General features: G+C 40.9%; 1 protein-coding gene and 1 long non-coding RNA gene across 5 annotated transcripts in view; one reads left to right on the top strand and one right to left on the bottom strand.

The window, feature by feature from the left end:
- Positions 1–20,623, top strand: part of LOC123869791 (E3 ubiquitin-protein ligase HECTD1) — a 31,677-nt gene extending 11,054 nt beyond the window's left edge. For all 4 annotated transcript variants that reach the window (XM_045912824.1, XM_045912825.1, XM_045912823.1 and 1 more), the window contains 31 exons: positions 237–369; positions 744–874; positions 998–1,110; positions 1,566–1,695; positions 2,058–2,198; positions 2,725–2,971; positions 3,298–3,514; positions 4,068–4,367; positions 4,562–4,759; positions 4,991–5,193; positions 5,859–6,033; positions 6,483–6,618; positions 7,274–7,443; positions 7,989–8,132; positions 8,546–8,650; positions 9,401–9,516; positions 9,993–10,128; positions 10,714–10,839; positions 11,461–11,653; positions 12,344–12,599; positions 13,080–13,159; positions 13,618–13,819; positions 14,385–14,525; positions 14,613–14,736; positions 15,255–15,453; positions 16,095–16,219; positions 16,496–16,611; positions 16,950–17,163; positions 17,689–17,930; positions 19,418–19,562; positions 19,931–20,623. In XM_045912824.1, coding sequence (XP_045768780.1) covers positions 237–369; positions 744–874; positions 998–1,110; positions 1,566–1,695; positions 2,058–2,198; positions 2,725–2,971; positions 3,298–3,514; positions 4,068–4,367; positions 4,562–4,759; positions 4,991–5,193; positions 5,859–6,033; positions 6,483–6,618; positions 7,274–7,443; positions 7,989–8,132; positions 8,546–8,650; positions 9,401–9,516; positions 9,993–10,128; positions 10,714–10,839; positions 11,461–11,653; positions 12,344–12,599; positions 13,080–13,159; positions 13,618–13,819; positions 14,385–14,525; positions 14,613–14,736; positions 15,255–15,453; positions 16,095–16,219; positions 16,496–16,611; positions 16,950–17,163; positions 17,689–17,930; positions 19,418–19,562; positions 19,931–20,068 — 5,096 coding nt within the window. In that variant the 3' untranslated portion in view covers positions 20,069–20,623. The remainder of the gene's footprint in view (positions 1–236; positions 370–743; positions 875–997; positions 1,111–1,565; positions 1,696–2,057; positions 2,199–2,724; positions 2,972–3,297; positions 3,515–4,067; positions 4,368–4,561; positions 4,760–4,990; positions 5,194–5,858; positions 6,034–6,482; positions 6,619–7,273; positions 7,444–7,988; positions 8,133–8,545; positions 8,651–9,400; positions 9,517–9,992; positions 10,129–10,713; positions 10,840–11,460; positions 11,654–12,343; positions 12,600–13,079; positions 13,160–13,617; positions 13,820–14,384; positions 14,526–14,612; positions 14,737–15,254; positions 15,454–16,094; positions 16,220–16,495; positions 16,612–16,949; positions 17,164–17,688; positions 17,931–19,417; positions 19,563–19,930) is intronic.
- Positions 9,611–22,970, bottom strand: LOC123869833. The gene is made up of 3 exons (XR_006796962.1): positions 20,949–22,970; positions 14,858–14,860; positions 9,611–9,622 (listed from the first exon to the last, which is right to left on the bottom strand). It is a non-coding gene; the product is annotated as an uncharacterized LOC123869833 (long non-coding RNA).
- Positions 22,971–23,376: the final 406 nt, after the last annotated feature.

The raw sequence follows: 23,376 nt of genomic DNA, 5'->3' as shown, positions 1-23,376 counted from the left end.
AAGCCAATAACAACGTGAGATAATAAACACGTATACAGATATTATTGTATATAAAAGTGACACAATAAAAACAAAATCGGGCCTTTACCCAGTTTTCGATATGTTTTATTTGTTTTGCCTTTAACAGTAGAAGTGTTCAAGTCTCCGCTCCAGGGAAGACGAAACCGCAGTTGTTTATAGCTTGTTAACATTTTGTACATTGGAACTGAAAATTTTACGATAATCTTTGGTTTCAGAAAACCGTGGTGAATTTATTGACAAACTCCAGAGAGCGAGAGCGTCTGTAAAGAATTGCGTACCACAAAGTATACTGTCGAAACCCGGCCCAACCAAATTGATACTTGGCAACTGGGTACTATCATGTAAGAAGTAAGTAGACAAAAAGGCATGGTTTATAAAATGTTTTATGGGTACCTACAGTTTTAATATAGTCAAGCGTTACTGGCCAAATCAACAAAGTCCCTTTATTATAGTACCTACTTGATAACTATATTGTAATGAAATTCTATCATTTTATAGAATAGTTGGGCGCTTCATGAATTGGGCCATTCTAAGGTGCCACATCACGACAGATGCATGCTAATATATGTTATACTTTGTTAAATTATGCAACCACTTATGGGTTGCCAAAGCAGTTGCGAAAAAATTATAATTTACCACTTGCCGCGCTTAAAGTGTCTATACTTGGTATTGAAGAATTTTTTTTTTAATTACATATAAGTATTAAATCATTTTGTTCCCAGGGAGAAGGAACTTCACATACACAATACTGACGGGCAGCAGCAAACAACAATACTGCGGGAAGATTTGCCAGGGTTTATCTTTGAATCGAACAGAGGAACCAAGCATTCTTTTACCGCTGAAACATTTTTAGGTACAATTTTTTTGGTACAATTTTCTTTTATCAATTTATATATTTTACTAGATGATGCCCGCGACTTCGTCCCCTAAAACTTAAAGATTAGAAAAGATTTAAAATTTGGTTGTATTATTTTAGGGCCCGAATTGGCTAGCGGTTGGGCGGATCGCCGATCGACAGCGGCTAATAACGGAAACGCAACACAGAATCGAAGTCGTTTCTCTGCAAAGACTGAACAGCAGAAGGCACAGGTACCTGTAATAGTATCTATCGTACAATTAAGCAGTGTTTAGGCCTTGGTCTGGCATAAGTTCTCTGGTGACTCTTTTGAGACATAATTTAAGTTAAATTGACAGATCTAAATCTAATGCTATCCTTATTCGCAGGGTGTATCATGAAAGGGATACCAATAATAGGCACATTGTTTGCTAACCTGGTATAATATGCTTGCTTTATATGGTACTAGGTGATGCCCGCGACTATGTATGCGTGGATTTAGATTTTTGAAAATCCCATGGGAACTCATTGATATTCCGGGATAAAAAGTACCCTATGTGTTAATCCAAAGGATAATCTATCTCCATTCCAAATTTCAGCTAAATCTGTCTAGTAGTTTTTGCGTGAAAGGGTAACAAACATCCATACATACAAACTTTCGCCTTTATAATATTAGTGTGGTATTAGTATGGGTGATTATCCTGTGCAGGTGGGCGAGCGTGCGCGCGCGCTGTACACGCGCCACCTGGCGAGCGCCGCGGGCCGCCAGCCGCGCGCGCCCGTGGCCCGTCTGCGCGCGCTGCTGGCCAAGCTCCAGCGGCTCGCCTCACAACCCGCTGGTTAGTAATCTGTCTTCAGTCGGTGCCTCATGAGTGAGGATCGTGATCACCTCCCTGCAGGGTGATTCGCTATCTCAGTGTCTATCTCTGAATGATAGCCACTGAGCTCATTTGACATTATATGATGTCCTTCCATCGGTAATAGAAGTAGCATAAAAAAATTATTTTTTAAAAAACTTTTAATGTTTTTGAGTTGTGAAATGAATCTGCCACTGGTTCCGAAAAGATCCAGCAAGAAACTCAACGGTTGCCGTTTTCAACAATTAATCAATTTACAATATTATTATGCCGTGTATAAGCAAATGCAAACGCAAGCTGCAACTTGAAAATGTCCGAATGAAAAAAAATTGTTATATCAACAGGAGAGTGGCAGAAAGAATTGAGAGAGTCCCTCGACCAGTTGACGGAGCTTCTATGTGGCGATGAGTTGTTATCTGCATACGAATTACAATCATCGGGTTTGGCACCGGCGCTACTACAAGTTTTGTCGCCGCAAGCAAATGGTAAGCTGTGCGCATTTATTCATCATCATCTACGGATAAGCGTCTACAGCTGGGCATAGGTCCAGCTGAACAAGCCTCAATAGCTCAACGGTTATAGGAGCGGGCTGAAATCCGAAAGGTCGGCGGTTCAAACCTCACCCATTATACTATTGTCGTACCCCACTTCTAGTATAAGTTTTACGCTTAGTTGGAGAGGAAAGGGGAACGTAAGTCAAGATTAAAATGGCAAATTCTTTAAAAAAAAAATAGGTCTCCTGTAGGGATTTCCACACGCCATGGTCTTACACCGCCTAATACCAGCGACTCCCTTGATTTGATTCCCATCCATCTAAAATGTCCTGGAGGTGGGTTCTTCCAACATTATTCTAATCTGAAGTTTCTAGACCCAGTAGTTGGGAGTTGTATGTTGATATGTCAAGTCAGTGATTTTGCAGAATATTTTCACAAAATAATTTTTTTTTCAATTATAATTTAATAACTTACAAGTCTAAAGAGGCTATAGAGGAGTTTAATTTACCTTCTGTAGATAAGCCAGGCCAACTGGCTGAGCGAGAGCGCATTGTACGTGAGTGGGCGTTGTCCGGCTCAGCTGGCGTGGAAAGCAAGGAGACGGAACGGGATGAGGAGAAAGGCGCAGGAGGTACCGGCGCGGCATTGGCGGCCCGCCTCGTGGGCGTGTTGGAGAGTGTAGAGCGCTTACCCGTGCTGGCACCCGCGCCTGATGCGCCCGCGCACCAGCCCGCCGCGCTGCATCACCTCACCAAGCGCATCAGGTAAACACCATCGACGGCTGCTATCGTATTTCCAGTCAAATCAACTTGGTCAATAAAAAAACCATATTTTCTTTATTCTCCCCATATAACGAAAACTCTCTATAGCGCAAAAAAATACTTAGACTGAAATCTATAGAGCGCATTTTGACTACTCAGACTTAAGACACTGTTAAAACGAGACAATGTTATATAGCTGGCATAAATCTGTCTCGTTTTAACAGTGTCTTAAGTCTGAGCAAAGTCAAAGTGCGCTCCATAGATTTCAGCCTTAGTGCTTTGAGTTTCGTTATAAAGAGCACTGTACATCTATATCTTATCAATTGTAGGCTGCGAGTTGAACGTTCGAACGATGAAACATCCGAAGAGTCTGTCACAAACAACAACGCTGGACGGAGCTTAAAAGTTGAAGCCCTAACCACTGTACGGCAACTGGAAAGATTCCTAGCGAAGTGTGTCGCTCGACAGTGGTACGATATGGATCGATCGTCCTTCAACTTTGTACAGAAAATAAAGGCTGAGGCGCCTATCAACTTTACGTATGATGTAAGAATCTCAATTACTTAATTTTAATACTAGATCCTGCTCGCGACTTCGTGGATTTAGATTCTAAAAATCCCATTGGATATGGCCGTCTCTAGGATGTCGTCTATCTCAAATAGATTATCGCTACGAGTTCAAGCATGTGGATTTAGGTTTTTAAGAACCCAGTGGGAACTCTGTTTTTTCAAAACAAAAGTAGCCTATGCCCATCGACGAGATATTATGCTATCGTCTATCCCTGTACCAAATTTCATCAAAATCGGTAAAACTGTTGGGCCACGTAAAGCTAGCAGACAGACACAATTTTGCATTTATGATATTAATAATTTATTCATGAACCTGCCTCCTCGCAATTTCTTTATTTACACTTTAAAACAAAGTTTATCATAAAATCATTCAGTTCTTGTCTTATGAGCGTTGGTAGTAAGGTAAGCACTAAAATAATTTTATTTATTGTTAACCAAATGGTTGTTATTACTAATTATGCTCTATCACCAAACTAAGAGTATCTATGTGATACTTTATTCCCCTATTTATAAGGCATAATTTATTTCAGCATGATTTCGATGAAAACGGCGTGTTGTATTTTATTGGAAGCAATGGGGGCACGTCCGAATGGTTGAATCCCGGTGCGCACGGGCTGGTGAGCGTCTGGTCGTCTGACGGCCGGCAGTTGCCTTACGGCCGCGCGGAGGACGCCCTCTCCAGGTCGCCAGAACCGCTGAATGTCCACACCAACGACGACAGAAGAGCCTTTATTGCCTTGGATCTTGGGTTGCACATAGTTCCTTCAGCGTACACATTACGACACGCGAGGGGATACGGTCGCTCGGCGCTCAGGAATTGGTTGTTTCAAGTGAGTGATTTTGTTTAGTTATTGGATGACTTATACACAACCCCCATAGTGATTAGTGTTCCGATATGCTGTTTGAATGTTTTTGCCCTTTTGAAGTCGCGGATTTATTTAAACTAAAAACTGGTCCTCTATATGGTACAGTATTTCTTGTGAAATTAGACTTTTGTGTGAATGTAATATGTGAATGTGTGCAGATGTCAATGGACGGCGTCAGCTGGAGTACGTTAGTGGCGCACGTGGATGAGCAGGCGCTGCAGGAGCCGGGCAGCACGGCCACGTGGCGCGTGCGCGCCGACGCGGCGTACCGCTACCTGCGCATACAGCAGAACGGCAAGAACGCGAGCGGCCAGAGCCACTACCTCTCGCTCTCCGGCCTGGAGATATACGGCAAGGTATGTTTATAAAAAAAATTATTGCATGACAGGCTTGCCCTTGACGACAATCATGTTTTAAAAAACAATGATGAAGTCGAGCTTAGAGCGCGCTTGTTCATTCCTGCTTTGAAGATATTTACGCGCGCATCGTGCACGTTAGTGGCGCATGTGACGAGCAGGACTGCAGGAGCTGAGCAGTGCTACGCTACCACTTATTCGCCATTAGTAAAACGTGTGATGGTTGTTCAGGTGGTGAGCGTGGTGGAGACGCCGCCGCGGCAGGTGGGAGGAGCGGGCGCGGGCGCGCGGCGTTGGTCGCGCGGCAGCCGGGCGCTGTGCGCGGGCGCGCGCGTACTGCGCGGCCCGGACTGGAAGTGGCGTGACCAGGACGGCCCGCACCCCGCCATGGGCACCGTTACCTCGGATCTGCACAACGGGTGGGTGGATGTCAGGTAAGCGGGTGTGTTAGAAGAAATTACACCTGCATAATCATACTCATCATTTCAGCTAACTGTGGTAAATAGCTTCTTTTTTCATACATAAAAACTAGACGATACCCGCGAATTGAGATCTCTTATCTCCCGGGTTAAAAAGTATCCTTTGTCCTTTCTCGTCCTTTGTACTTTTTCTCAAAATTATTCTAACACATGAGCAGTGAAGTTAGCAGCAGACAGGACTGACACATTTTTGCATTTATAACATTAGTGTAGATTAATATTTATGCGCTACCAAATATGCTATCGCATATCGGTCATCCGATTGAGTTGAAACTTTGTACGGTTGTTGGAACTCGTGCGAGGGTTTGTGACATAGCATCATATCATCAACGTACAAAAGTGGCGCGCGAGTCATCGTTGCAACGCTGCATGCGTTGCAACGTTGACTCGCGCGTTGCATGCTACTATTGTACAACGTAGAGTGCGCAATACTATACTTAGGATGGTAAGTTACAACGGTCTTCCTAAAATCTATAATAAGTATTCTTTATAACATATGGGTATTCACTGACAATAAGAATAATAACATGGAAAACTTCTAACTAATGAAAACATTAGGTGGATGTATATTATTTCTTAATAGTATCACACAAGGTCGAACGTAATCATTTATATAACAGGTGGGACCACGGTGGACGGAACTCATATCGCATGGGCGCGGAGGGTAAATTCGACTTGAAGGTGGTGAGCGGAGGCACGGGCGGCAGCACGGGTGGCGCGGGCGAGGGAGCCCGCTCGTCGCGCAAGAGCCACTCCACGCCCAGTCTACCTGATGCCACGGCGACCGATCAACAGGTAGAAAAATAGATTAGCCTGTGATAACGATAGGAGATTCATTCGAATAACAATCGAATCATTCGATTATTGTTGTTATTCGATAACAATCGATTGTTTATAGGTCTTATTAGTGAGAGGTCCCGGGTACGATTCCCGGCAGGGGTTTAGAATTTTATGATTTCTAATCTGGTCTGGTACTTGCTCGTGTCTAATTACTACCTTGCGGGCAACGTCGTACCGCCAAGCGATACGGTACGATGACGTGTAGAAACCAAAGGGGTATGGGTTTAGTAAAAATGTTCTTCTTTTCTTTGATTTAACGTCTACCATAGCCTAATAATATATCGTCAGGATCAAACCGAGAGTTACCTCACTCTAGTTCACTCCGGTAGTGGTTTGGTGTTTGGACTTGACATCTCAGTGATGCCACCTCGTGCCCGCCATTTCTGAAGACCTTAATTGCGCAGGTGTCCGTGGCGTCGACGGAGCAGGCGTCGTCGGCGGACAACATATCGGAGGAGGTGGGCGGCAACATGGCGCGGCCGCGCGGACATGCCGCCGACCTCTCCGCCATCAACACCTCCACGCACCATATCAACACAGGTATTATTATCTGTTTACACCAAATCTGTTACATTGCGTTTTGCCTAACATAGGTGTTACTATCGTTACTATCGTTTTGTGCCAAATCTGTAATATTGCATGTTGACAGGGTGTAACCAGAACGCTAGCATAAACGAAGACTGGTGATAGTACTGTTGATCATTGATAAGATACCATAAATTAAAAGTTCACAATATATTGCAATAAAACACCTGACAGACGCTGAGGTCAACGAACGTAGGTGGGGCATAGCCATAGCATTGTATAGCGTGTTAAACTTTAACACGCTATACAATGCGCATTGTATAGCGTGTTAAACTTTAACACGCTATACAATGCGGGTTTGAAAATGTACTTAATCACTAAAATTACGAGAAAAGGCAAATGGTTATTGTGTTAAGGTAGTATAATAATAACGCTAAGTTTTTGCTAGCTTTCTGATTACACACTGTCTGAATCAAAGACATGATCGCTATGGCCTTATAAGAAAGTTCAGAGTTACTTTGCGGGCAATGGAGAGCTTACGCGATGCGAGCTATGCCTGGAGTTTCTCTACATAATCAAATTAGACATGAGGAGATCACTGTAGAGTGAAAATTGTGAAATATTCTCAAATATTAATAAATAATTTGCTTCAATTGTTGTTTTCTTTTAGATCTAGCAACAATAGTAGAATCACTCACGCTTGGAGCGGAGGGCAACAACTGTATGACTGATTTAGGCAACACTTCCTTTACTAATATGGAAATGGGACCAACAAGTATCACTGATATCACAAAACCTTATCCAGCAAAGGAACCAGTGCCAGATTCAGCGGCTCAAGAGGTTTGTTACAACAATCTGTTTTGATCATTATACTGGTTTTGTACAACTAGCATTTATTGAGTGTGGTTTTTCAAACTGAGCTAATATAATATTATTCTTGATTTCCACATAGAACTGAGTATACCATACCCCCTTTATTTTGTTTTATTCTGCTTGTTTTAATTTTGTAACTAGCCAGTGTATTGCATTATATAAGAAATGGTGAAATACATACAATACATAAACATTTAAATAACGTAGCGCAACTTGCTATAATATAGAACGATTTTTTTACTGACTTCTAAGTGTTCTTTCTTTAGTTCTTACTGTTCACACTGATACAAATTCTGATTGCAATTATTTACCTATGTGCCAAAGTAGTTAGAGGACTTTAATTTCTTTTTCTATCAAATCAAGTAAAGCTAGTGACTGATCTCATCTAATATCTAAGAGAAGTTACAAAAAAATATGAATGGGAGTAGAGCTGTAGTTTGTGTGCATTAGTGTGCGTGTCGAACTTGTGCTAACCGCGTATGCTAGGGTGTAATGTAGCGTTGTTGTACAAGGAGAGCGAGGCGCGCTGCTGCGAGGGTGACGCCATGCGCAACAGCGCCAACGCGCTGCTGTCCAGCGAGCTGCTGGCGCTGCCCGCGCTGCCGGTCTCGCTGCTGCACACGCTGCGCAACAACGCCAACCGCCTGCACATACAGGTAGGTAAATGGAATCCGAGATATACGCGAAAAAAATGGCATCCGCAAACAATTGGTGTACTGGTAAGTAAAAGTAAAAATCTCAGTCAGCCTTTACCACCTTTGAGTCACCAACCAATCACAAACATCTTTAAAAAAACATTTGAAATTCAATTCGAAAATATTTTCAAAACACATTCGAAATTCAATTACAAAACTATTGTTTTTTAATTGGATTTCGAATTTTGTTTTCTTTTCGATATTGTTTCGTTGTGATTGGTTATGAGTTGTTAGCGCCCCATGAGATTTAGCTCTATCATTTGTATGGGATTACGTAACAGAGAGTGCGCTATAGTAATTTCATTCCGTGGAGATTGTATAGTATAAGTAAGACGACATTGTGCAACAAACGCTATATGAAAATATATTTCCAGTGTGAAGAAAATGAAAATGGCGAAAGTCAGTTTGGCGAGCAAAAGAAGGACGCGCAAGCGGCCGGCGGTGCTATGAGTGCCAGCGAGCCTGATCTCACGCAACAGGTAACTTACTGCCGAAACTAATATAATCAATCTATCTGTTATATGTCAATATTTACGCTATGTTAAAACGAATCTGGCGCGCTTCAAATATGACATGCTTTACTGCCAGTCGCATTCTCACGTTCTTATTCGCGTACGTTACGTTTCATTTTTAGGACGTACCAGAAGGATGCCTATAGAATCCTATTACTAAGCCTCCGCTGTCCGTCTGTAAGCGGGCTGTATCTCGTTAAAGTTAACAGGTAGAGAGTTGAAATTTTCACAATCTGTGTTTCTATTGCCGCAATAACAACAAATAATAAAAATTTCAAAAGGGCCACCATGAAACTTAGAAACAAAACTAAAAATTGTTATTTATTGTAAGATGGTGCGGAACCCTGCGTGTGCGAGTCTTACTCGGACTTGACCTATTTCTTAATAAAACACCATGAAGTCACCACGCGAGCTTTTTGTTTCTTATTTAACTACTACCTGTGAAAACTTGTAATTAGCTCTATTTTTCTTCTGTACCATATTTCTATTTTCTGTACTTTTGTGCTTTATGATTTTGCTTATTTTGACTTGACAACTTTTATGTTTAATTTCTTCCTTGTACATTTATTTTAATTTAGCATTTTATTTTACATATTATCAATTAATTGGCATCAGCATTGTCTGTAATAATTAAATAATAATAAATAAAACTACTTCCTGTAACTAACTGTGAGTTTCCCTTATAAATGAATGAGTAATATTGTCTATAATATTTAGGGCGCAGCACGATTGCTGGAGTCGCTGGGAGTAGTAGGACGGGGTAGCGGCGTGGGGCGCGGCGCAGCGATACAGCGGGCCGCGCGTTCCAACCACTCCACTGGACTGTTCCCCAGGTATAGATCTATGAGACAATAGCATGAGAGCTTATATTCTGTTTAATTTACTTCTATCACTTAATTCTATGTTTATGTTTTTATGACTAAGGGCGATCAGAGTTCTCTCCGACATCCATGAAAATATCTCGGATGTGTCAAAGATGCTCACTGAATTGTCAATATCTGAGTTCGGTCTTAGTTTTTTTTAAATCCGTACTTTCACGGGCTCGTATCGGATGAGTGTGTATGATGTCCCGCATTTTTGACGGTGTACGGCTGTCAATTTACTGAACGCAGTTTCAAAAGCGCTGCAAACTTGACGTTAAACTTGATCGTGAATTGTCAGCGTAAGGATTAAATAACTAGCCCGGCTGAGATCTGCTTTTGTACAATCTGCAGTAATATGTGCTTCGTGTTCAGATTGGACTACTTGTTTTGCGCGCACTATATTCCATGCTAATAGGCAGAGTGTTCCAATAGTAAACATGTTTCAGCTTGGTCCGCCTCGCGTTGTCCAGCAACTTCCCGGGCGGGCTGCTGTCCGCGGCGCAGAGCTACCCGTCGCTGGCGCCCAACGCTCAAAACGCGCTCACCCTATCCTTAACGTCTACTTCCAGTGAAAGCGAACAGGTAAACGTGAATACCGTCGCTCTAGATGTGAAAATTCGCAATTCGGTGCCTTTTCGAATCAGCTAACTGTAGATATATCGAATTAATCGCGCGCGCCATCGTCGCCTTGCCGAGCCGTGGATAATTCTGGGAGGTCCAGAAAGAAGCAGATTTTGCCCACAAGTGATCTGACATGCGGCTCTGATCTATCCAGTCCCATTTAAATAAAGGCCAGCATCGGCTACTTTGTTTTGCAAGGGTTAGCAGAATTTTTTACGCGATTTGACCTGTTTCATAACTCTTTGGCCGACCTTGACGTTTCACAGGTAATCAAGGATCAAACGTTGAAAATCGAAATCTATAGAGCGCATTTTGACTTTACTTAGTTGAAGTTTCAGTTAAAACGAGACAGATTTATGCCAGCAGTGTAACGCTGTCTCGTTTTAACAGTGTCTTAAGTCTGAGCAAAGTCAAAGTGCGCTCTATTGATCTCAACCTAAGACGTCCCACGTGAAATTTATCCTTAAAAAGTTAGACTATTATGCTGAATGGGCAGACAAAATTACTATAACCGCCAAATCTAAAGGCTAAATGAATTATTCATAGGTGTCTTTAGAAGACTTCCTTGAATCGTGTCGCGCGCCGGCGCTGCTCACGGAGCTGGAGGATGATGACGAAGGCGATGACGCGTTGGACAGTGATAAGGAGAATGAACCCACATACCAGGAAGTTGTAAGTTATTTTAGAATATATGTAGTGTTTGGAAAACCCTTTCATTATTTTATCCACGCAGATATGACTCTCTCTTAATCAATACGGCCCCGTAGTAGAGGCCCGAGGCGGCAACATTAATTAGTGAGCATCAAAAAAGAAATCTTTTATTGGACTTTAGGTTTTTTTAGGTAGGGATTCCCGAACAGGTGTGTATAAGTAAAACCCACTGAAAATCAGTAAACAGACGATACATTTGGCGAATAATATCACCAGCGAAGCAAGCACGAATTTTTTTCTTTAATTTTACAGAAACGCTAAGGGGCTTCCATGAAGCCAAAGTTGGCTCTAACTTATACATCTTTTGATTTGTGATTTTTCTGAGAGTTTTTCAAGTTTGGAGGCCCAACTAGACCTGAGACTCAGGGCGGATCGCTCCCTCCGCCTCACCTTTAGTCCGCCACTGCTCTCAATCATTAAATGAATCAATCATTTATTTAACATTTCTATACGACATGTGCGTTTTTTTCTTTGGTAGTTTTAATTATTCATATATTTTACAATCGAAAGTCATACGCGGGGTTGTGGAAATCAGCAATCAAGCTTCGGAGCAAGAAAAAGTTGAAATATTCGTCGATACAGGTATCACGAAATCTGCTATCGCTGATGGAGGAAGAGGCGCTGGAGGCGGTGCGCGGCGCGGGCGGCGCGGCCGCGGCCGGCAGCCGCTCGCGCAAGCCGTGGGACGACGACTTCGTGCTCAAGCGCCAGTTCTCCGCGCTCATCCCCGCCTTCGATCCGCGCCCCGGCCGCACCAACCTCAACCAGACTGTGGGTAAGAGGGCAAGCATGTGGCAGAATACAAAAAACGTAAAAAATCTTATTAAAGCCAGTTTTGGAAAAAAACTATTTAAAAAAAAGAATGGATCATCCTGTTAAAAAAAACAAAACAAAAAACATGTTTTGAACAAATATGTTTGAATGAATGAATGAATATACCTCCTTATTGTACACCACAAAATTACTATTACTAAAACATAAAGCAGAACAAAAATATAATCCTAGATCAGCAAAATGCTGTATTATCCCTTGTAATAAAAAATACAAGGGCATACAGCGCTGAATTTCAGCCAGAACCATTATACAGGTGACGCCACCTCTAGATAACAAATTAAAACTACTCATTCTACCTATTTCTACTACACGAATGCTCTTTCGTGTGTTTTTAAGACAGTCGATGTCAAAATCATCTTTCTAGCGGTGCCACCGCTTTTCTAAGAAACCGTCTAGAAAAGACACATTACTTAAAATTGTATAAATTGCTATGTCTGATGCTGAGTTTGTTGTGGGCTTTTTTCAGACCTGGGCGCGTTTGGAATCCTCGTAGCTTTAGTTTTAAGTTTACGTAATTAATTATCACTACTATAAATCATCTTACAAATCTAACAATTCAGACGATCAAAAGGCATACAATAAATAATACCTACTTTGAATAAATGATTTTGATTTGATTTTGCTCTACCAGATCTCGACATACCCATCAGTGAAGACTCGGACGTCGAGGATTCAGCCCAAGAAACAACCAGCACCAATACAAAGGCAAAAGAAAGTAATGGAAACGTTTCTACTGCGACAAACAAGCTGCCTTCCCTGAGACTGGTTCTGAGCTCAGGAGAAGTTTGTCTGCCGCTCGAACGACCTTCCTGGACCATTTATAGAGCAGTGCTGGCACTTAACTCGCGCCTTCCCACACACGATACGCACAGGGATACAACATACACGTGAGTGCTATCTTAATAACCCTCCTTTGGGCTTATCCCACCGCCGCAGTCGGGTAACAATATATAAGGCACGTTTATAAATGACTAACTGATGTCCGCAATTTCGTCCGCGTGGATTCAAGTTTTTGGAATCTTGTGGAAATTCTTTACTCTCTTTCTTCTGAAATTTCGTTACTCTGTCACTTTCCAGGTCTTTAACTATGTGCATGCAAAAATGATCCGTTGTTCCGTTGCGGCGTGACTGAAGGACTAACCAATAAACCAACAAACGAACACTTTTGCATTTATAGTATGGATAGTGATGAGTAGTGTATCAATATTTTCTTTTGCTACTCCATCTATCTAGAAAACAGATTTCGGAGATTTCCTATTTGTGAGTGTATGTAAACAAGCACTAGAAATTAATTCTATATCTGCTAGTTTTTTTTTTGTTATAGCTTTGTGACGGTTGTGTTGTAACAGTTATAATTTTGTTTATAGGCTCACGTATAAGGAAATCGAAGGTGTAGAAGCATTTGCATCGTCTAGCGACAGTGAAGATGATGAGCCTGGTGATCCAGGTAAGTTTAGTTTACCCAACTATGCCCATTGCGGAGTGAGTCGTATAGTGTTTGTATGTGGAGACCGCACAAATAATGTTTTTTAATTTTTTTATTGTGAGAAAGGATTGAGCTTGACGACAATCATGCCTAATAAAAAGCAATGATGAGGTATAGGTTGGAATGTGCTTGCGTAGATATGCCGATTCACACTTGGAGTAAATACCTTCATATTTAAGTTATACTTGTAAAGAAACACGGACGCCGGTAGGGCATTTCACACATTAGCGGTTCGTATCCCAGAAACGTTGGGCAAAACGTTTCATACTAGTAGATAGAATTTCGACCACACAATGGTGCGTTCACACGAAGACTACGTTTTTTTTTTTGCTTTTCTATGGTAGAACAGTGAAGGAGGAAAAAGGCTGTAAATTTCCTGAATGTTTTGCCAGTTGGATTTGAGTTGGGTTTGTCTGTAGCGGAGCGTGGTGTGGCGGGAGCGGACGGCGCAGAGTCGGCGGAGGGCTCGATGGTGACGTGCTGCGTGCGCGCGCTGCGGCGCCTGCGCGCGCTGCTGCCCGGCCTGCCCGCGCACTGCTTCCTGTCCACCAAGCTCACCAACAAGCTGCACCACCAGCTGCAGGACCCGCTCACCTTGGCCGCAGCCGCTACCCCGCAATGGTAACTTGGTGTGACCTTCGACTCAAAACACGGTGTACACACATATAAACTCGGACGAACAGACGGAAATGGAGCCCAGTTCATTAGTGCTTTGTGTGGAGTAAATTCTCCACGATCAAGGCGTTAACGCTCGAAGATGCGAGTATCCGTGCGGCTACGTTTTGATCTTGGCTAATTTTACGTGTGCGCAGAGCCTATCGTATATATACCCAATGTAGGTTACACACATACTTATTTAAAAATAAAAGTTTGAAAAAAGAAAAAAACCTTCACTCAATAGTCAATATATATATGTCAAGACTGTTTTGTTAATGTTGTTTATTTCATGTTGTGAGAAAAATTAAAACTAAATTTTACGAAGGAACTCGTGTCGTTTAATTATTGCATCATCAACGCACTGAGGATTCCTTTACTGGTTTATTCCTTTACCCAAGTCTATGCCGCAATTAGACTTGAGCCTACCTGTGTATACGCCGCGCCGAATTTTGGGTCGGAGTCTTATTGTATTGCCAACGCGTTCATAATTTTCATCCATTAAGCTTAATCTTTGTACGACTTGTTACAGGTGTCAACAGCTGAACGATTGGTGTCCATTCTTGTTCCCCTTGGAGACGAGGCAAATGTTCTTCGCGTGTACTGCTTTCGGAACTTCACGAACGATAGTATGGCTGCAAGCACAACGGGATCGAGCGCTAGATAGACAAAGGTTTGTATATAATCTTGAGGAATCTGATAAATATATGATAAAATGATGATATATACAGTCGATTTTATGGTATTGTTCTTGTTATAGAACTGGCAACACGGTATCACCAAGGCGTGCCGAGTTAGAGGCTACAGAGTTCCGGATGGGGCGTTTAAGGCACGAAAGAGTGCGGATACCAAGGCATCCTAACTTGCTACGCTCTGCTTTGCAGGTTAGTTCACTAAAAGATATGACTAGAACTATAATTTAAATTAAAAGTGTGACCTGAAGAACCAAATACATGCCTGTGGCACAGAACTATCCCAAAATTAGGATTTTCCGATCGACCTTACGACCTAAAATTGACATGTAGTCTGTAGATTGGTGAAAGAATAAAACATAAGGGTAGGGATGATTTCCAAAGGCTTTGGCTTTTCAAAATTTTCAACATGGAGTTATTCAAGGGGTGGATTCTTCAAATGTCGGCAACGGATTGGCCACAAATGTTCATGGACGGCGCTAATCCGGTGACTCTACTGGCTATTGCCTTGTATTGATTGCCCTTCCGGCTTCCGTTTTCTCTGTTAGCTATAATATGGTATCTTCAAAAAAGAGTGAATAGACACCTTTGAGGCAGGCAGAAGGGTTAAAAGGCACTTTCTAGGAAGGCGCGCACCACCTAAGGCTACATCATCTACTGTTTGTCGTAATTACAGTCAAGGGTTCTTACTAAAAAGTATAATTAAACAGGTGATGCAAGTGCACGCGGGTCGCAAGTCAGTGCTAGAGGTGGAGTTCGCGGGCGAGGAAGGTACGGGCCTGGGCCCCACGCTGGAGTTCTACGCGCTCGTCGCGGCCGAGCTGCAGCGGACCGATCTCTCCATGTGGCTGTGCGACGGACCCACGCTCGAGTCTGACCTCGCCCCCCTTCCTCTCACGTTGCCTGACGGTAAACACCTTGCAGCTACTGTTAACTGTACTAAGGTTGAGATCTATTGACCGCATTCTGATTTTGCTTAGAGTTAAGACAGTGTTAAAACGAGACAGATGTATAACTCTCACATAAATCTGTCTCGTTTTAACTCAATCTTAAGTCTGAGCAATCAAAGTGCGCTTCTATAAATCTCAACCTTGGGCTCAATTTACATTGAAAGGGAATGGAAGCGTCCATTTCGCCTAGTCACGCGGGAAGGTGTCGGAATTCCCGAGGACGCTCACGAATTCTCGCGACTGTGCCTTAAGAGTTGAGACTATACATAAGACGCTTGACGCACTGCGAGTTGCGACTGATCCCATCGCGCGACTTTTCGCGTATATATGTACAGACGACGCCGACCGCTGCTACGGGAATGTTCGAGAATATGCGAGTATTCCCCGGAAGACGCGTGCCTAAAAGGGCTCTAGTTTAACATAAAACTCATTATACAATGTACAATTTCGTTACAAAAATTCGCTTCCATTCCACTAGCTATCAATGTGAATTGACCTAGGATTTTTTAAAGGTTGATGCCAAAAAGAGTGCTATAGCAACTGTACTTAGTACTCCAGTCATTTTATAGTTTTCTGAATTGTACTTTTTGTCATGTTTAGAGAAACCGGCGGGCTACTACGTGATGCGCGCAGGAGGCCTGTTCCCGGCGCCTCTGCCGCAAGACTCTCCTATCTGTGATAAAGTTTGCAAATATTTCTGGTTCCTAGGAGTATTTTTAGCTAAGGTAAAAATATAATATTTACAGTTTTATCTTGAACATAATAATTTTTATTCTTATATTTATCTATTGTTTTTATCATGGTCTGCTATTATTGACAGGCTACTTTTTATTATGGGCAATTGTCATTTAACCCCCGCAATCGGCTAAAGTGAGAGACAACATATTGGGGCGAACATGGTCAGTTGGTCATCTATCCAGTTCTGATTTAGGTTAACGATTGCGCTAATATTTGAATGGACCTTTTAAAAGGTGAATAATAAATTGTTTAATTTGGTACAGGTTCTACAAGACGGACGCCTAGTCGACCTACCTCTCTCTGATCCGTTCTTGCGAATAATGTGCGGCGAGGAATTGACGAGCGAGGACTTGCAGGAAATAGACCCCATAAGGCATAGGTAAGTTGTTCGGGCTAATCACGTTTATATTAGTTTACTAAGTCGGGTAAACATATCAAGATTTACATACAAATCTTTCAGGCTGTACAAATTTTCATACAAATTTGACAAAGCACAAATAGATATGTTTCTAAATTAATGTGTCTACAAAATGTCATTGAGGTGCCTGTCTTGAGCAGTGTTTTTTGTAGAAAGCATTGAACGTTCTTACTTTATTCTGTGTTTAAAATTCATTTTCCGTCTAATTTTGGTTAAGAGAAAGACTAGAATCGACGCTGAAACTAGAAATCCACATTGCAATACAACATGTTGGAATTATTCTTTGTTTTTGTTATCAGGTTCCTTGCAAGTGTCCTTAAAGCGGCTGAGCAATACGAAGAGTTAATGCGAGACCCATCATTATCTAAGGAAGAATGCGAGACACAAGTAGCTGCAATACGCGTAGATGGCGCCAGTTTCGACCAACTGTCGCTCACTATGACACACGTGGCTTCCAACACATCGCCCGAGCTGGCCGTGTATCCGCTGTGTGACGGCGGGGAACATATCGAGGTATGCACCCTACAGATTCAAATTATTACTACTATTAAATTATTTTTATTTGGTGAAATTGTTTATTTCTTCAGATGATTTTTATTCAGATTTCATAGGTGATTTTTAATTATACGTTTTTCTCTTTCTAATACGCAGGGATGCGAGTGTTCTCGCGCGCACACTCTTTAGCCTCTTAACTAGCGATAATAAAAAAGCAATTAACTATGCCAATGGCGCGCGGTAAGTCCGCGGGCGCCGCGCATTTGCTTGGTGTTTTTTCAGATTGTGCCAATTTCAACCGTATTAATAGGGCATAAAGCTGAGTTTACTATAAGCTGAGTTTAGATTGTTATAAAAAAGATTCGATCGAAGCCCACAGTCATGAGTGAAATTGAGCCATGCGGCTACTTATGTGCAGTTGAGAGAACTGTAACATTTTTGACGATAAAACTGTACATTTGTACATACAACGGAAGTCAGTTATTACAGAAATTGTTCCGATAAAACTGAATAGCCGCTTTTGAATGCTCGTGAATGCGTCAGGTGAACGCTGCGAACGCGCGCTCGTACGCGGCGCTGAGCGCTCGCTGGATGGTGGCGGGCGGCGTGGCGCGGCAGACGAGCGCGTTCCGGCGCGGCTTCGGCGCCGTGTTCCCCGCGCGCCGCCTTCGCGCCTTCTCGCCCGCCGAGCTGCGCCTCCTGCTGTGCGGCGAGCGCGGGCCTGCCTGGACGCGCGAACACCTGCTCGCCTACACCGAGCCCAAGCTGGGCTACACGCGCGATAGGTATGTGTATGGCCTCGATCTTGGAGACAGAAAAAACCGGTCAAGTGCGAGTCGGACTCGCTCCGAAGGGTTCCGTACCATCGTACAAGGTATACCTAACAGTTTTATGTAGAACATTAGAATTAGTAAATTAATTTTCTCCTGAACACATTTTAATATTTTTTTTTGTGATTTTTCCTTTACATGTGCTATAATGCCTACCTCCGAAGTTTCATGATTTTAGGCAACGGGAAGTACCCAATAGGTTTTCTTGACAGACACGACAGATAGACCGACAGACACAACAAGGTGATTATATAAAGGTTTCTTTTTTCTTTTGAGGTACGGAGCCCTAAAAATGAAACTGAACCAAATGAAACTTGTGCTGATTAATCATGTAGAAGCGTCTGCTGTGGGTTTTTGTTCGCGGTAGAACGACATAGCCGGCTACCGCGTGCGTTGCGTGTGTAATAATAATTTTGAATGATGAATGAAGATTTTTTTTTCAAACAAACTCTTTTGAGTTTGTTTAAAAAAATTAATATATATTACAGGACCAAAGTTTTTAATTTGTTCTGGTCTTTTTTGAAACATTAGTTTTTTAAACTCTCATATTCTTTTGTGACTCACAAATTTTTACAGTTAAGAATGACTTTGATACAGGGCGGCATATTGTCTCTCTCGATTGCATAAATGCAGCGCGAAGCATTCACCTTAATTCGGGGCAAATTACTTGTAAATTAGTAAAGATTAGTATTACATCTTTGTTGCGAAACCAAGCAACCTTCACGCTCTGTTTTGATGAATGCCTCAAAGATTATTATTATACAGAGTTGCAACAGAAAATTAGAAGTTCACAAAGAACAATATTTATAACGTCACAGTCACGTCGTAAACTTTATAAGAAACTTTCAAAAGAAATCTCAAATCACACAAAAGATAAAGTTTATGTTGAAAACTGGGTCAAAACTGTTCAGATATTAAAAATTCTGAAATTGAAGCCAAAGAGTAGCCTTAATCACTTTTCGATACAACCATTATGAAAATTAAGTGTCGTAAGTTCTCCAACAAATTGCTAGCTTAAGCAAAAACGCACCCTAAGCGGAGATAGAGTTGAAAAGCAGGAATTTTAAACATGTGTGATAAAATATTGTTAACTGGCTATTACTTTCTGCGCTACTTCGTATTAATTAACGGCTCTTAAGCTGGTTTGTATTAGCAATAACTCAATGTGGCTTCATTCAATTTATTATACACATTATACCTCCACCTATAATATGGGTACCTTCAAGTCAAGAGTGAATAGGCAACTTCTAGGCAAGCGCGCTCCATCTTAGGCTGCATCATCACTTGCTAGCAGGTCTGATTGCAGCCAAGCGCTAGTCTATATAATTAAAAAAAAAATATGTAAACTAAAATTGACTGACTTAAAAAAAATTCTATCCTTTGAAAATTGTGAAAAAGAAAGCACTATAGACATGTCAATTCAAATGGCACGTTTGACGCAGCCCCGGCTTCCTGCGGCTCGTGGACGTGCTGGTGGAGATGTCGTGGCGCGAGCGCAAGGCCTTCCTGCAGTTCGCGACGGGCTGCAGCAGCCTGCCGCCCGGCGGCCTGGCCAACCTGCACCCCAGGCTCACCGTTGTCAGAAAGGTAACATCGCCAAATCACTTCCTATCTTCAAAGCTAAATTAAAACTGCATCATTTATCCTCTTACGGCCGAAATTAGAAACCTCTCCTATCTGTAATCTGTTGGATAAGTTTTTTAGCAACGTTGTTATTTGTCAAAAATTGTTTGGTCTTTTTTGAAAACTAACAATTTTGCCAAGTAACTTATCCCAAATCTGTTAATATCTCCCAAATCTGTTTATAGTCCAAGAACTGACTGGTCGTAGATAGAAAAGAGACAGAAAAAAGTAACTTATCGATAGATTAGAAATAGATTGATTATTATCTGTCAATTCGATAAACATAATAATTTACAATTGAAATATGTTGAAATGATTGTTTGTGGGCACAGGTTGACGCCGGCGACGGTTCATACCCTTCGGTGAACACTTGCGTACACTACTTGAAGCTCCCGGAGTACTCGTGCAAGGAAGTGCTGCGCGAGCGCCTGCTGGCCGCCACCAACGAGCGGGGCTTCCACCTCAACTAGACACTACTACACGATACTTTCATCATCTATGATTTCAGTGTATTTGTCAACCAGGGATGGTTACCGAAATTAACGTTAAAACTACCGAAACATTATGTTATGTAACGTTAATAATAGCGTTATTATAACAGTATAATTTAACGTAATGTTTTTATCGTTATTTAAATGCTATTTTGTACATGGCGTCGTTAGATGAATAAGTTATAATAACCGGTATAAGTATTGTTACTTGTTCGGGGTTGAAACAAGTCGAGCATACTCCGACTAACACGTGAATTCAGCCGTCGGACATTTGTATTTATAATGGATATCACTCACAATAATTTAAACGCTAAAATTTACCGGTATTATCAATTATATCAAAATGACGGTAGGGCACATAGGTATCGTTATTTTTAACGTTAACATAACGGTATTTTGGTAACGCTACTAAAAATCTGGTGTTAACTGTTACAAGCAAAACTTTATCCAGCTACTTTTAATTGCCAAAAAATAGTCAAAAGTACTAAATAAAGGTTAGTCAAAAGTAATTTGACCGAAATTCCGGTCAAAACTTTTCGTTTGAATAAAATCGTTGCTGAATCTTAAATAATGCATATAAAATTAGTTTGAATGTGGCTTGGAACGAAATCAAAGCAATCCTGGCTTGTCTGTCCTACCGCTAGTGTGTTCTGTATAGTTTTCTGGCGTAGCCATTTAAAAACATTTAGAGGTAGGATAGATAAGATTGTTTGGAGCCGGTCTAAAACCATTTTTAACCGATATTTTTCACTCAAAAGCACTATTAAGTATTAACCATTTTTGTTAAGTTAAAACTACTTTTGGTCAACCTTTATAGTCAAAAGTACTTATGCAGTTAAAAGTGGTTTTGACTGGATACTGTGGTATATAATGCAATGTTCTGCGACTTGCGAGATGATTGGCTGAATTAATGCTTTGTCAAAATACATGCAAAATACACATTTATGATTTAAAAAAAAACCCCTTTAACATAACAATATAATATTTGGAAAAAAATCGTAATATTAGAATGTCTCACGTAAATTACATGCTGTAAGAAATCAAATACTTATAAGAGTCTGTTTGTGGTATGCATTTTAGTATTTAGACTAAGTATTGTGATACGAGTTCCATTTTGTCAGTTATTTTTATTATACCTATATTTGAAACATAGCATTTTCATGAATCTAAGTATTTCATTTTCCCAATAATCTCGCAGAGTACAGATCTTTTGAACGTATGTAAGCAAGCTTTGCTGCTGCTGATATTTACGATTCGTTAAAGGCTTCACACAAAGCGCGACGGAAACGGCGCGGCAGGCCGGCGCAATAAACGCGCGTATACGTGTCCCGCGTGTTTGACTTGTTATAAAAGGAATTTTACGAAGCACGCAAGATAATCGCGTTTCTCTCATAATAATCGAACATACAATCATTATTTTCTGATTTTGATTAAGTCCGAATTAGTAGTAAACTCATTTTTCTTTTTAAAATATTACTGAATCCTTACTGAATGTGGTTGTAATTTTCCGCTCGTTTCCATCGCGCGTTGTGTGTGCAAGCTTTAAGGTAAACTTAGATAAGGTTCACATTGTATCGCTTCGTAAAGTTTGATATCGGTCGTGATTTCACACATGTACGAGATAAGGTTTTTAGATGTTACGGACAGCTAAAATAATGTTATGTACATTTTGTTGTTTAATTAACATAGTATTAAAAAAAATCAATATTATATTCTTAGCTGCGTATAATTTTTTGTATTATGCCTGTGTTGAAATTAATTCAGCACTTATATGGTTTCTTGAGCTACCATACGGGCAAGTTATCCCTAATTCACATTATGTCAGCACAGCATTCTACAAGGATTAAATTGGTTGCAGTATTGTGTTCTCTATGCCCTGATTTCTATTGAAGTAGGTTATGGAATCTATAGTTTTTTAATGTGCAATTTTTAGCCGCTGTTATTAATACATGTGGTAAAGCAGCTCTTATTTCTCAGTTAATAGTCAAACAAAAACATATTTCGTTCATTGATTCGATTTTATTCGACGAATGATGTATATTTAGTTTATAAGTGGTTTGCGTCAAATCACGAATTTGAAATAAAAGTGATCCTATGAAGTTAAATAAATTAAATTTTCTCCTATTCTTACATAAAATCCAAGAAAAAATTGGTATGTGATCTGAGATAAATTATGGAAGCTTTTGGCAATAGACAACAATAATAGTAATTATTTTAGGTATAATATGGGATATTTATATACAAACAGAATATTTCGATTATATATCAATATCCAAATATTCGTAATGTTGTAAAGTTTACCACAACCTATTACCAATTTAAAACTGAATTATTACACTTGGTATTTGGCAAGGCACGAGTAGATGTGTCCGTAACAGCGACAGTACTTGTGGATTTGTATTTGTGGTTTCGACTGTACAAACTTAGGTACCTATGACACAGTATACCGATAGATATATTTTGGTAGCTATTGAAGCCATTTTAGGTTACAGTAAGGCTGAGATCAATAAACCGCACTTTGACTCAGACTTAAGACACTGTTAAAACGAGACAGCGTTATACTGCTGGCATAAAGTCTCGTTTTAACTGAAACTTAGTCAAAATCCGCTCTTTAGATTTCAATCTAAGAGCTCGAATATGTTGTCGTGTGTCGTGATGTAATAACAGGCGATCTTTCCTATTGGTCGAACGTAGCGCCAAGTTTTTGCACAGTAATATGTTTGGACCTTACTACTTTAGTTAGTATGTGAATCACATTCTTGTGTGTTGGGCCTTTGGTCTGCAGGATGCACTGCAGCACTGACCAGTACGCTGGACCTATGATTGCCAACTTGTTCCTGAAGAAATTTAATTTTCACCATTTTGGCTCTGATTTCAGCAGTGAGCGTCACGCGAGCGTACTCGGAACTAATCTAGAGTCAACATAAATATCATTAATTGATACAAAATGTCAATATTCCAGTCATTTCGTCCGAAAAAAAGGCAAATAAAAGAAAATGAATTTGCGCTTCTAATTTTTTAATATGTTGTAGGGGATACCTAGAAAAGCTTAACTTGAGATTGTCGACCAAGCTTTCCTAGGAGCTTTCGCCGCCATCTTGGAAAACGCTTAAAATTTGTTTTTCGGCAATAACTCGGCTATCCGATGAGATTCGAAAATTTTTGTAAGACACTTTTTGTAGCTTTCTTTGTGCTCTACAATAACGCCTGAATCATTTTTAGCGTATCATGCATCGTTATCGAGATATCGATCGATAAAGTCAAAAATTTAGGACACAAAATTTTTG

This window comes from Maniola jurtina, chromosome 11 (assembly GCF_905333055.1).
Source record: "Maniola jurtina chromosome 11, ilManJurt1.1, whole genome shotgun sequence".
Taxonomy (NCBI): domain Eukaryota; kingdom Metazoa; phylum Arthropoda; class Insecta; order Lepidoptera; family Nymphalidae; genus Maniola; species Maniola jurtina.
Note: the sequence above shows the minus strand (reverse complement) of the source record. Positions and strands in the feature narration are given on the sequence as shown.